The sequence below is a fragment of the Papaver somniferum genome, chromosome 7 (genome assembly GCF_003573695.1).
Source record: "Papaver somniferum cultivar HN1 chromosome 7, ASM357369v1, whole genome shotgun sequence".
Taxonomy (NCBI): domain Eukaryota; kingdom Viridiplantae; phylum Streptophyta; class Magnoliopsida; order Ranunculales; family Papaveraceae; genus Papaver; species Papaver somniferum.
Genome location: NC_039364.1, coordinates 183,394,892 through 183,409,797, shown reverse-complemented (window position 1 = coordinate 183,409,797; position 14,906 = coordinate 183,394,892). Strand labels below are relative to the sequence as shown.

The 14,906-nt window shown below is 40.1% G+C and overlaps 1 protein-coding gene across 5 annotated transcripts; it reads left to right on the top strand.

Annotated features, from left to right (window-relative positions):
- The first annotated feature begins 11,931 nt into the window (after nucleotides 1–11,931).
- On the top strand, nucleotides 11,932–14,648 carry LOC113299146. Of its 5 annotated transcripts, none has more exons than XM_026548111.1 (3): nucleotides 11,932–12,074; nucleotides 12,733–13,904; nucleotides 14,582–14,640. In XM_026548111.1, exons 1-2 carry the CDS (start codon nucleotides 11,981–11,983, stop codon nucleotides 13,098–13,100), a joined length of 462 nt encoding a protein of 153 aa, XP_026403896.1. In that variant the 5' UTR covers nucleotides 11,932–11,980; the 3' UTR covers nucleotides 13,101–13,904; nucleotides 14,582–14,640. The 5 variants fall into 5 exon arrangements, with proteins under 5 accessions (XP_026403896.1, XP_026403895.1, XP_026403894.1 ...); XM_026548110.1 differs by having other exon boundaries at nucleotides 12,201–13,904; XM_026548109.1 differs by having other exon boundaries at nucleotides 11,932–13,904; nucleotides 14,604–14,648.
- Nucleotides 14,649–14,906: the final 258 nt, after the last annotated feature.

Genomic DNA, 14,906 nt, shown 5'->3' with positions numbered 1-14,906 from the left:
AACTGACTAACTAATACACGTCTGCCTTGCAGACTCCACGATTCGTGAGAAATCAATCACGTCACAAATGGGGGTTATCACATAGGGTTTTGGTCTGGCGGTCTACGGCACGTGGATTCATCCACAACGAGAAATGTGCGTAAGTCGTGCAAACGGTTGAAGGAGTTAGCAAAGTAGTGGGTGCACGATTAGTCAAGTCTCCACACGACATGGAACTGACTTTACCACGATCTCCCACTTTCCCACTCTTTCACTCAAGAAACCGTCACACTTACACGGATCAGTGGTACATCATTCTTGCAATATAAATAAGTCTAAATCGAGGACATCAAGATATCATCGATTATCATCGTCATCTGTCAACAACTCGATACAACTTATTCACAGAACTCAACTTCAGCAGTTCAGCAATATTGCAGAAACCTTCAACACACCCACAATCCTCGATCATCACTGATCCTACACAATTCTCATCTTCCGTCCTACAGATCAACCCATCTCCCCCTTTGCGACCGAATTGACTCTGGAACGGCCATTGTCTTGGTTTAGGCCGGAGTCCTACAGATTGATTTCCCGAATCTAAGCACCCCCTTTGCAGCGGTGCATCTGTGTGAGGTTCAGCAGTTTGCTTGGTCGAGGAGTCTCGAAACCACGCTCGACTCTCCACTTTCCTAGAAAACCAGCAAACCATTTTTCCCCGTCCACAGATTGGCGACCACAGTGGGAGATTAATCTCTCGGTTGCAATCTCTCATTTTCACAAGATGGTCGATCTTAGGTCAGGTTCAGTTACAAATCCCAACACCAACAACGCTAGCACCAGCGACAACATCGGTGGTACTCCGGAAACTATTCCTGCTTTTAATGATGGTGGTGACATTACTCCTCCTCACACCAATGTCGAAAATCATCCTCTCTTTGGGCGGCATCCAGAAGAAATCAGAGAAAATCCGCCTACCATAGGCCATCTCATGAAGGTCCAGGAAGTTCTCGCCAAGAATCAAACTGACATGGTTACTACTCAGAAGGAACTATTTAACTATCTCAAAACTCTCACTGACAAGATGTCAGAAAAAACTCGAGAGAAAAGAAAAGACAAGGAAACATCTCCACCTGCTGTTCCCGAAGTTATTCCAGTCCCTGACGATGATGAAACCCGCAAAGCTGCAGAACCTAAACCTGCCAGTTTCATCACCCGAGAAGACTTGGAGCATTTTATGGAGAATCGAGGAAGGGGTCATACAACGACCGTGCACCGTCACCAGCCTCCGTACCCTGCAGTCGCACAAAGGATTGCTCTCCCAAAGAGATACACTTCTCCAACGTTCACACTCTACAATGGAACGAGGAATGCTCGAGAACACGTTTCTCGGTTCCTGAAAGCATTTGGAGAACATGAACACAACCATGTCGTCCGTTTGAAGGAGTTTTCAAAATCCCTAACGGGTCGAGCGTATACTTGGTACAACAACATTACACCAGGAAGCATAGATAATTGGGGAGAAATGATTAATGCTTTCTACATGAAGTACTTCTTTGTTTCTGAGAAAATTACTCTTTCTGACTTGGGAAGGATGGCTCAGAAAACTGCCGAAAATCCGAATGACTATGTGAAGAGGTTCAGGGTTCAAGCTCTGGATTGTCATGATCCAAACGTTACTGAACAACAACTGGTGGACTTGTGCATCAATGGGATGATCCCAGTTTACACAGCTTTTCTGGAAAATCTTCGCTTTCATACCTTTTCAGAGCTTCATGAAGCGGCCAAGCAATCAGCGACTACTGCTCCCGCATTGCTAGAAAGAACGAAAACTGTCAAAGTAGAGGAATCGAAAGACAATCGAAGCAGCACCGTCCGGCGTATGATCAACAAGCAGTATAACGTTGAAACTTCCATGAATGTTGCTGAAGGGAGCAAGAGAAAAGCCGAGGCACAACAAGATAAGAATGCTGCTATGACGTCTCACCCTCCGAAAGCTCCAAGAAATGACAACCAGATTAGAAATGCACAACCTCAGCATAATGATCAAGAAGTTCCTGACTTCCCTTTTCCCATTGAAGAAGTGATCGAACTATTAGAAGTATGGATCCAAGATGGTGCAATCAAACTACCTCCTGTCAAAAAGGAACCAACTGCGGAACAAATGGAAAATACACGTTACTCTCATTTCCATAGGTATGTCAGTCATCCAACAAGTGATTGCAGAAATTTGAAGTGCATTTTCAAAGAGAGGGCCAACTCAGGAGAACTGGGGACTGAAGGAGCGCACAGAAATCCTCTCCAAATCAAAACACTCGCACTCTCCGAGCAGCCAGTCAAGGAAGAAGTTCAATCCCTAATTGAGCACGTCTGCGAGTTGCTGTACTTGTCAAAGGCTCAAAGAAATGATATGTTCGCTGCACTGAACCATATTGTGTCAGGCAAACAACTGACAATTCAGGAGACACTCGCTGAACCGCCAGTGACGGACAAAGAAATGTACGACTGGGGACTTCTCACTATGGTGCATCTCAAGGGAAATGAATTCAAACGAGCATTGGTCGATGTTGGCACTGCTGTAAACATCATCTCTTTGAAAACCCTCAGAGCTGCTGGAATTACTCGACAAGAAGCAACTCATGCCCCTATTTCAATCCGAGATCATGAGGGAACCTCCAGGGAGGCTTATGGTTATATCATTCTCAACATAAGAAATGATTCAGCCTGGACCGAAACTAAATTCTTCATAATTAAGGAGGATCCGGGATATGACATGGTTCTGGGGCGAGCATGGATTCATGATGGAAAAGTTGCTGCGATATCTTCATCATCTTCAGTTGCACAATTCTCCGTCGAAGAAAGCTCTGACTCGGAAGACGATCAACCTTTCGAGCATTTGGGAAAAGTCAAAGCCTTGATGGAGCTTACACAAAAACCTGGGGAGAATGCCAATGAATTTGTCGGAAGGTTTCGCAATCAGGAAAGTCTTATTCCTCATGATGCATATGTGTTACCAACTTTCAAATTTGCTACTCTGATCCGGGGACTCGCTCATAACCTAGCTATCACCAAACGCTATGAGTGGTTAGTCTTACCTAAGGAATACTTCACCAAATGGTTAGACGCAGAGCCCCTCCAAATTCATCATCTCACTAACATGGTCATTGCTAGGATAATGACTGAATTTCACAATCAATATCCTAAGTATTCTCCTTTGCATGAGTGTCCACATGTGCCGCAAAACTGGAAAGCTCCACCAACATGGAATCCACGAGGAATTCCAAACCAGCAGAAGATATTCAAAGCACGTACAACCAAGCCTAACAAATTTCATGAAGGAGATTTGGTTCTTAAGGAAACCAAACGCAATTTGCACTGCACAAAGAGTTCTAACTGGGAAGGACCTTTTATGATTGCTAAGTCAGTTGCTGGAGGATACTACAAATTGGCTGACATCAAAGGCAAGACAAGTGTACCAGTGATTCATGAGAATTGGCTCAAGATTTTTGACGCATGAAGCATTCAACATTGGATGTTTTATATCCAAGGCAAACGCTCAAAGCATCTGGCGTTCACACCTTAGGATTTTCTTTTACTTGTGTTTTTCAATTCCTCCAAAACGTGTGCATACTTGCACTCAGTATTTGAAATTCAGCAATCTATCAAAGTCTTTTATTTAAGAAAAATCTCTATCAAATCCAAAAGAAAATCCTCAGCCGCTCATAAATTCAGAACCTATCAAAAACCCAAAATAAAACCTCACGTCTCTCAGAAGTTCAAAGTTCAAGAGATTGTCAAAGGAAAACTAAAGGAAGTCAACAAAGAAATATTTCTACTCCTCTGCCTCCTCCAAGATTTTCAAGGATGCCTTTTCCGCCTCCAGCTTCTTGGTCAGTTCAACAACTTCATTCATCTTCTTCGACACGACATCACATGTGGGGAAAGGAATATCACCCTCTACTGCTTTCCTGATATCCTCAATCTTTTGACGAAGCCACTTCATATTGAAGCCAAGTTCTTCATCTTTCTTCAAGTTGTACTCCCAATCAAAGAGTACATCCCGGGTAACTGTATTTCTGGTTGTGATACGGATATCATTTATAACACGCAAGATGGATTCTACTTTCCTTGTCAAGAAATAACTGCGTTCTGGATCCTGAGTAACAACGATGTGTCCATACATTTCCACAGTTTCTCGTACATGGCAGCATATCCGATGGGAACGCTAAATCCGCCAACAAACTGGTGATATGGGAGCAACTCACCAAATTGAGGAAAAAGAAATCCCTGCAGTGGGATACTCGTGTTATCATACGGTCTCAGTTACTGGAGCTGTCAACAATCATGGGGACAACTTCAGTGGAGTAGCTTCTACCATTCTCGATTCGGATTCCACAGTCTCAGGCACAATTGGGGTTTGCCACCTACGGCATCAACAACCAGAACTTCATGACCCTGAGGTGCAGGGATGGAGTCTCATCACTGACAGCTCCAGGATTCCCAAACCATCACCATTGGATCGTTACTCCCAACTTCGGCATTTGGCACCTAATGTGAAGATTACATGGGATTAGAATGGTTCAAGCATGGAAACCAATACGACCATAAAATTAAAGAAATTAAGTGAATAACATCATCTAAGTTCCTTATTATGCATCTAAACATGCACAAGTAGTGCGAAAGTTATGAAACACGTTTTCAAAACAAGCTCAGCTGGAGAAAATTTACACTGCCCTGTGTTCAATGGACGAACTGGGAGTAATTGGTGAATAGATCTGGTTATACACCATTATCTTCGTATGGAAGTCTATACAACATGTCAAAATTTCATAAATTGAGGAACGAGAAGAGATGTGGAAAACATTGGCAACATGCAATCTGGGAAAATCCTGAAATCTCCTGGAACTTTACTGTTTCGCCTTTTTCAGGCCCTAAACATGCTAAAAGTCAAAAAGCTTCTGATAAAGCTTGGAAATTTCCTGGCTTGAAGATGCATATGCAGATATCGAAAATCCGACTCAAACGAGGATTCTACAACATTTTACTAAAAGACTGAAGTCTGAAATTTTCTGGTGACGTATTTCGGCAAAATTACTCGTATATTCACATGGTTTTCATTCATTCATTCATAAATCAGCAATATCATATTCTATGAAGAAATTAAAGGAGATACACTTAGTAGGGGAGTCTTTAAACCATTTGAAGGCTCGGCAATGTTGGAATCTCCGTTGGCAACTCCGTTATCTTCATTCCGTTCGGGATTTCGGGAATTCTCCATGTCTCCATGACTCAAAGAAGAGTGTGCTTCATCAATATGCTGCTTGTCTGCAATGATTTCCTCCTGAATACATCAACAACCATCATCACTAATTCATACAAAAGCATGTTACAATGATTAGCGCGAAAAGGGAATACTTACATCGACTTCCTCAGTACTGGATCCCTGAATTATTCGACCAGGAGCAAAACGAAGACCATCAATAACCGATGGATCAAAATTCTGGAACGAATTAACAATATTCTTTCAAGATCCTAATTATATGGACGAGAAAGTCGCAATGGAAAAGAAGGGCGCTAACAACTCACCAAAGAAGCGGCAGGGGATTGTATATTGTTCGGTATCATCCTATGAGATGCCCTGCTCCTGCCTTCTCCTCCTTGAGGACTTTCTTGAAGGTTTGGAGAGTTTACATCATTCGAGGTCTCACAGCACGACCATCCTATCACAAGGCCAACAATACAATTAAAAGTGTGATCGACATACTTTGGCTAAAATCATAAAAAAGGGGCACTCACCCGCGTCGTATTTGGAGACGTCTTTCTTTTGTCGCCACTGGAAAGGTATCTCAGCCTGGGTCGGTCAGAAATCATGTCGGAGGAAGGAAACTCTCGAACTGGGGACTGAACATCGGTTGCAAACTCGTACACACGCTCAAGTTGCTGATGCCAAAAGTTTATGTAACCAGGGGTTACGAAAGTATCTCGGTCAGAACATGGAAACAAATAATCACTTCCTTCCACGTGTGTGCAGTCTAAGTGAGCCTTCAGGTACTCAATCTCTGGCTTATTTGTCCGATGACCCAGAATACACTGATCAAGACCCATTTGTCTAGCTTCTCTACCAATGTTGTATTCTTTTACCTGGAATTCTCCATTCGTTACTGATATCAAGAAACCAGGAGTACAACTCAAGACAAAAGATCTCTCTCCTTCGCTCAGACCAGCACCAGTACTCAACGTGATATTCTCTTCAGCAGTATTAAAAGTGATCAACTGTGAGAAGAGAGAAGGAACCGACACCCAGGGGAGAAAGTTGAACTCGGATTCAATGTCCAAAACATCAGTAATGCATATCTTATATTGAGGCTTCTTTCTAGACCGGCGCATGATTCTGGCATTGTTCTTCTCAAGGAAGGCATGACGAGTGTCGACCTTGGGTCCTTACAAGATACTACGAGGAATGGGGGCATAACTCTCAAGATGCTCCTACATCAAGGCTTGGAGGAACATGGTATTGGCATATGTCTCAATCTTCATGAAGCCATCGGAGATACTGGAGTCTATAACTAAAGAGTCGAAGTTGGCAAACAACGAACCCAAGAATAGGCTACCAATGGAAAGTTTCTCACTTTTAGCCATCTTTATGGAGAAACGAATCACAAATGGCTTCAACAAGTGTCCACAATCTTCAAGGATATCCCTGGAGAGCCACGGACGTAAGAAATCAACAATTGTTAAAGTGCCATCAACCGGTTCTTCAGGAATTCTATATCTCGGCCACCAATGCGATAACCATTGAGCATAGTAGGATATGGGTGACTCATTGAATTCGTGCATCTTGGCCTCCAATACATTAGATATCTCTTTCTCCTCTGCTGAAAGCTCTTCAGGAAATTACCGAAAATTGGAAGGTGCAACAAAGCAGCTACATCCTCCAAAGTAATAGTAAATTCTCCCCGTATGCATATGAACATGTGAGTAGGAACACACCAACGGGCGAGCAAAGATACCATACCTGGTATGTAAACAGTTGGAATGTTCTTAGTCATGGGGCTCTTTTCTTTCTCCTTAGAAATCTCAAAATCATCATCTCTGGAGGAACCATCATCTCTGGAAGATGCGTCTGTGGAAACATCCTCTCTAGAGGAAACATCATCTTTGGAAATGCTACGGGACTGAGTCATCTCTGCAAAGTTACTGTGACATCCATACACGAATTTCATCAACACAATGGAATTAAAGCAACAATACAATTATGATGCTCATAATGATGTCTACAAAAATGGTAACCCTCAACTATTACCTATTTACGATTTCACGAACTTAGTGATAATAACGTAAAACCCCAAAACTTGCTCGTTCTTTCAGACCTACAAAATCGAGCATAAAACATATTATTCAAGAGTCTACAATGACTTTTCACGAAACCATGAACGATTCACATAAACTTTTCATGTGAATGTCTCATGATTTTATACCACAAAACATATATCATAAAATCATGAAACACAACTGTTCAATCTTCAACAGTTACTCAAAATCACTGTTTGGTTTTATTTTATCAAAAAAAAAAAAAAACTCACGTACGCAAAAAAAAAAAAACTTTTTACTTGAGTTAACTTTGCTCAATCGAGCATTCACCTATGAAACGAGGGTCTTTCCTATTTTGTAAAGTCTGAATAAAATTTCGAAAGTTCTCAAACAAATTTCAACATGAACTCCAGGTCTTTTCAAAATTCGTTTAACCCTAAGGATTACTATTTATTACTTTTTACGAACAAACCTATGTTCCTAAAAGTATTTACAAAGTTCATGTTCCGAAAACAAAATTGGGTTTTCATGAAACCTAATAAACAAAACTTTTGTTACTGCAACTAGACCATGTATATTCAAAATTTTATGTATCTCTTTCATATTAGGGATTTTTGCTCGTTCCTTCAACTAACGAACAAACGTGCATATACATATGTTTTCTAAAAATCCTTCATAAATCCTACGCATGCATGCAACCATGGGATTTTTGGTTCTGTGAACAACTCATCAATCATAAAACCTACAGAAAAAAAAAAATCGGACTTACCTGTCGGCACCGGCCGGAATTCTGTCGGACGGTGATTGGACGGCGGTGGTGCTGGGGTTGTCGTGAAATTTTTTCCTCCTCCTTAGTGCTGCTGCCCGCGTGAAGTTGGTGATGAACCTTGGTCGACCAAAAAACAAAATACATTTTAGGGTTATTCCCTTTTATATCAAATTTATTTCCAAAACCTAATAAAACATTGGTTTCCTTTTTGGGCTCGAGCCCGTAAATCCTAAACCGACCATAACTAAGCTTCCGAACGCCCAAATCAGCAGTGCCTCATCTCTCCACGCTCACGAGGTGACACTCTACCTTACTATCAGGGTCCTCATCTGTGCATTTACTCATACATGACATCATTGGGGTAAATCGAGGATTCTGAAACTACCTTTGTAGACTGAGTTCCATTGATCTTGTCAACTGAAAATCACTATTTAATGCATACTGCGGAACATGACTGTTCCTCACTAAGCAGGGGACTTAATGTAGATGGTGGATTTTCAAGAAAGGGAAAAACCGTAAAATTATGAGGCATGTTTTTGACACGGCTTTCAGGCATGCGACGATCATATTTTACGAAACCATGATGAATATGTTTTCGAAAATCCTCCACTAGTTGAGCGTTTGATCCCTGGCATTTCGTCGTGACCTCTATGAAGAATAACGTATTTGGGCTGTTCTCCGTAGATTGAGAGCTTAACGCCTTCAGGACGTCGGTGACACTCACAGTTCCCTGATTATGTGGAGAGATTGTGCATAGATTCAGGCGGTTCTCCGTAGATTGAGAACACTAACGCCTTCAGGTCGTAAACAACATCGTGATTCCCTGACTATGCACCGTTCAGAATGGATGTGACGCTTTAACTGGCTTATATCTTTTCTGTAATAGATTAACTCTGCCGTGAAATTCACTACTGAATTCCCAGAATAATCTATTATTGCTCCTATTCCATGGTCGAATCCAAGGCCTGATCCCATGGAATGGCAATAACAATTGCTCCTATTCCATGGTCGAATCCACGGCCTGATCCCATGGAACGGCAATAACAGTTGCTCTGATTCTATGATCGAATCCACGGCTTGATCTCATAGAATGACAATAAAACAACTGTGTTATCTCATTACTCCGATTTCATGATCGAATCCACTGATCTCATGAAATGGTAATGAATAATCGTAATTACTCTGATTCTATGGTCGAATCCACGATCCCATAGGATGGCAATGCTTATTATATTATTCTGAATTCGTAGTCGAATCCACAGCTGATCCTATGAATTAATAATAAACAACTATTCATTTTATTGCTCAGTTTCATGAATTATTATCCACTGAATGTCATAAATTAGTAATAAATACTCAGCAATCGGGCATCTGGACCATCACTGAGTAAGCCCCACCAAAATGGTGCAAGTGTACTCGACAATGATACATGACTGAGCACCCAGATGCACGAACGAGCATCCAAAAATGTGAAACAATAAGGAATCCTTCGCAAAACAGGAGAAAATAATTAAATAATAATAAAATAATAGGAGGCGCTCAGGGTGGGCCCGCCAACCGGACGGACGGCTGTGCCCTAGCCATGGTCGGTCCGCGCCTCTCCCATTATTTTCCTTATTTTTGTTATTTCATGAACTCATGAAAACTCCTTGGTTTTAGCAACTTTCCTTGTTTTTTTGCAAAAAACTCGTGAATTCTCCATAACTCCGTGGATTCACGAAATAATATTATAAAATAAGGAAAGGTATGCGGGACCGAGCAACCCAGCCGGCCGGCCATGCCCGGGCCGTGGTCGGTCCCACACCTCACAATCCTTAGCTTTTTATAATTATTCCCTAATCTCATGAAACTCATTGTTTCAACAAAAACTCATGGATTCTCCATATCTTCAAGGATTCTCCATAACTTCAAGGAATCACAAAAAGAATATTATAAAAAATAGGGAACGATGTGTGGGACCGAGCAGCCTGGCCGGCCGACCATGCCCTAACCGTGGTCGGTCCCACAACTTGCAATCCCTAATCTTTCATAATTGTTATTTTTCTCAATTCGTGAAATTCCAGGGTTTGAGCAAAATTCATGATTTCTTCATATTTTCTCAAATATTGCTCGAATCACGAAAAACCAAAAGCCAACATAGTCACACGACTAGCTAGCCTCTCACGGGAATTCTAAATATTAAAACGTTTTATTTTAATATTTTCAAAATATTGATGAATTGAGCATACATGCTCATTCCCACAAAATTCGAGAATTCTCAGTCAAGATGAAACTCTTCTGAAAATTCACGATGCTGCTCGAACGCGTATCAGAAAATAATGAAACTCTCAGTATGGAAACACGGACACCACGGAAACACGTGCATGCCTTTATGACCGACCAGAGTCATTCCTAGGGCTTGCACAAAGCCGGTCCCACATGTTTTCATAATTCTTACCTAATTTGCTCAATTGCTCATACTGGGCCCGAACTCTCTCCAACCAACTGGAGAATTCTCCAAATGACCAACAACTGGTCCCGTGATCACCAAGATCCGGTCCCATGCTCTCTTGGTCGGTCCCTCATACCTAGGTTTTATCATCTAATGTTGAACCCATCAATATTTCAGTAAATGATGAAACCGACATTTAATCATCATTCTTTCACCAACTCTCAAACTGAGAACCCTGGTGCGTGCTCACTCGAGCACTGGGCACCACATGGACACCCATCATCCCATGTGGTCGGTCTCTCTATCACTCATGACCAACCTTCAGCAATTCACCAATTGATGGAGGACTGACCGAAAATTAGGGTTTCGAATAAACGCTCTACGAAACCATCATTCTGAGCAATTTCAAACACTAATAAATTTATGTTGATCCACCAATCAGCATAAAAATTAATTATACAATATTCGGTAATCTACCAATATTTTAATTAATATTTTATTGGGTCACGTCACCAGTAAATAATTCGTCGAATTGAGCAATACTTGCTCAGTTGCTCGTCAAATTCTCAATATTCAACAATTTTCCAGATTGGGAAATACTTGCTCAATTGCTCAAATAGTCAATAATTCATCACTGAATTTGACATTACTTCAGAGAACTACATGTTCGATCCATGAATCGCTGTGCATTCATCACTCATGCTCGATTCAATGAAACCTAGACCCATTGTCTAATTAGTCAACAACTGACTAACTAATACACGTCTGCCTTGCAGAATCCACGATTCGTGAGAAATCAATCACGTCACAAATGGGGGGGATATCACTTAGGGTTTTGGCATGGCGGTCTACGACACGTGGATTCATCCACAACGAGAAATGTGCGTAAGTCGTGCAAACGGTTGAAGGAGTTAGCAAAGTAGTGGGTGCACGATCAGTCAAGTCTCCACACGACATGGAACTGACTTTACCACGATCTCCCACTTTCCCACTCTTTCACTCAAGAAACCGTCACACTTACAGGGATCAGTGGTACATCATTCTTGCAATATAAATAAGTCTAAATCGAGGACATCAAGATACCATTGATTATCATCGTCATCTGTCAACAAATCGATAATCACTGTTCCTACACAATTCTCAGTTTCCCTCCTACAGATCAACCCATCTCCCTCTTTGCGACCGAATTGACTCTGGAACGAGAATTGTCTTGGTTTAGGCCGAAGTCCTACAGATTGATTTCCCGAATCTAAGCACCCCTTTGCAGCGGTGCATCTGTGTGAGGTTCAGCAGTTTGCTTGGTCGAGGAGTCTCGACAGCACGCTCGACTCTCCACTTTCCTAGAAAACCAGCAAACCGTTTTTCCCCATCCACAAGCGGTTAACAATTATTTTCTCTCTCTCCTAAAAAATTTCCTCTTTGGATTTTTTGGGGTTTGCTATTTTTGTTAACGTTTTTTTATCCTCTTGATCAACTGAGGTTGATTCAAGATGGTTGAAAACCATGATCCGGGTCCAAGTAATCAACATATTCAATCTTCTTATGCTGATAAGGTTAAAGGGAAGAAATCTGCATCATTTCAAGGTAAAAAAACTTATATTATTACTGTTGATGATCGGGATATTAATACTAATGTTATATATGATAATGGTGAACCTTGTCCTTGATGTGCCGATTGATTTGGCTAAAGAGGGGTGTGATTTGTTTCAGTTTAGTTTAATCGGAAGATTAAACTTTAATGGTTTGAAACTCCCTGATGTTAAGAAAATATTAGAGAATCAATGGAATATCCTTGAAGATAGATGCAAACTTGCACCTATGACTAGGGGTTTCTTTGTTATTAAACTCGCCTCCAAAGAAGATAAAGAACATGTTTGGCATGGAGGATCCTGGATGGTTGGAAAACAATCTCTCCGTGTGATTAATTTTTATGTGAACTTTGATCCGGAAAGACAGCCAACCTCCAAAACAACTCTTTGGGTTTATTTTCCAGGTTTATTTGTTGAATTATGGACAAAGAAAATTCTGATTTCGATGGCTAAGTTGATTGGTAAAAAAACTTTAGACCATGATTTTTGTAATTATGTTGTTGTTCTTATTGAAATAGACATGGCGAAACCTATTCCAAATAGGATTAGGGTTAAAGCGAATGGAAACATCTTTTGGCAATATGTTGATGTGCAGGATTTAGAGAAGGCTAATTTATGTTCCCATTGTAAGATAATGGGGCATTTGCTTGCAGACTGTAATGCTGCTCGAAAAATCATCAAGAGAACTGTGGGTACTGACGGGAATAGAACTGAAGTTACAAAGCAGGGTGCGTCAGTTAGCCAATGGAAGGAAGTTGGAAGAAAAGAAAAAAGGAATGATAATGTTTCTGCTTCGGTTGCTAAGGATAACGCTGCAAATTCTACAGCTGAAGGGGTGCAAAAAGATATGGGAATTCTTGGTACTAATGAACAGGTAACTTCATCTGACGTAAACAGGAGTAATGCAGCTCATAATAACGTGCATAGTGTTGGAGATGATCAAGATAACACTACCTGGCATCAGGTTAAAGGAAAGAATTGTTCTGGAAGTAAACATGTTGATTCCACACCAACACCGTAGCTGATGAGCTTATACGTTCTGAGCATATTCACTCCAATTCTTTAGAAGCTTTTCTAGAAAAATTGGTTTGAATGATGATTTGACAAGGAAGTTTCATCTGTCATATCAGCTTGTAGTACTGACGTTTCGGATGGTAGTATTGGGTCAGAGGATTGGAGTAATGTTGATGAGGATATTAGGGCTAGGAAAGAAGCTAAGCGCCTTGATAAGAAAGCCAAGCAAATTCTAGCTCGTCAAAGAAAGCAATCAGAGTTGGTAAACAATTCAACTTCCATGGAAGTTTTGGAAACCAACCGTGATTTGGAGAATAAATCGTTTTTGGATATGGAAACCAACCAGGTTTCGGAATTACACACAGAAGTGACTTTGCAAAAGCCTAATCCTGGTGCGGACCAAACAATGGGTGATGGGCCTAATACTTTAGGTCACAAAACCCATGAGAATTCGCCTAGGTAAAAGGAAAGTAGGAATTACCAATAGGTACTATTATGGTAGTCTTAGTTAATGGCAGGTCCACCCACTAAAGCCCAGTAACCAGAAGTCCATAATAAAAAGAAAAAGAGGAAATTGGACCAAATTTTTTATCCCCTGGTCCGGTACACGTGCAGGATGTCATAATCCACTTTTAAAAATACCCAAACTACCCATTCCCTGATAGTACATATATATTTCTTACAAAAAAAATCACCATTTTTTCCAAATCTGAGTTCCGTCTCCTCCTCTTTTCTACTTCTGCTCACTTTTCGCTCCTTCTTTTGGATTACGAGCTAGAGTTTTTTTGAAGATCTCTTTGAAGATTTAAAGGTATGTTATGTAATATCTCTTTTTGCTGTTCTTGTTTGTTTTTTTCAACTCTGTGAAAATCGGGTCGTTTTGATTACGTTTTCACTTTATTGTTTCGTTTTTTGTTTGTTTTTTGCGTTTATTTTTGTTTTGGTTTGTTTTTTTTATGAATCTTGATCGTAATTATTCAATTTTTTGGTTAGATTATGATGTTTTTAACATATTTGAACTTTCGATTTTATTATCTTGTTGTTTTCGCTTCTTTATTTATCAAAATCGTGCTTGTTTGTTGTTTCGGGGGTATTATCCAACAGTACATATGTTGCATACTGATACAAATTGCTTTTGATTCTGTTTTGTTCTTAGTTTTATCACTTGTTGTTGTTTGATTCATAAGTATATATCTTCGATACTGAAATAAAACTCTCTCGATTATGTTATTTTGATAGATTCTTTAAATACAATTATTTTTTAGTTCATGAATCAGCAGTACATATGTGGCATACTGATACAAACTGTTTTTTTTTTGGTCTAATCGTTGTGGTGTTTGATTAAGATTTTGATCTCCATGTTTGATTTCTTGATTATTTACTAGATCTAGATGAATAATCACGTTTTTGGTTCATTTCGTTATTAGATTTAATCATACTAGTTCCATTTTGTTGTTTTTAGATTTGTTTTTTTGTATGAAACAACAGTACGTATATCCCGTATTGACAGAAACCTAGCTTATTTTGAATGAAGAAGAACAAGATGGTGCATCGTTATGATTTACGAGGAGAATATTTGTTTTATGTTTCCAGGTATGCTTTCTAATCATCTTGTTTGATTATTTTGTTCGGTTTTTCTTCTTTTGATTTGTTTTTTTGATTGTATTCTGATAATCAAATCGATTTGATTGACGCTTTTATGGTTTTTAGGTTTGTTACAGTTGTTTTTCGTGTATGAATTGACAGTACATATATGGCGTACTGATACAAAACTCTTCTAATTTTGTTTTATTTGAAGTTTTTCCAATTTTTT

What these genes read in the sequence shown, in the direction of transcription:
- LOC113299146 (XM_026548109.1), top strand. Translation starts at nt 11,994, where the DNA reads ATGATCCGGGTCCAAGTAATCAACATATTCAATCTTCTTATGCTGATA.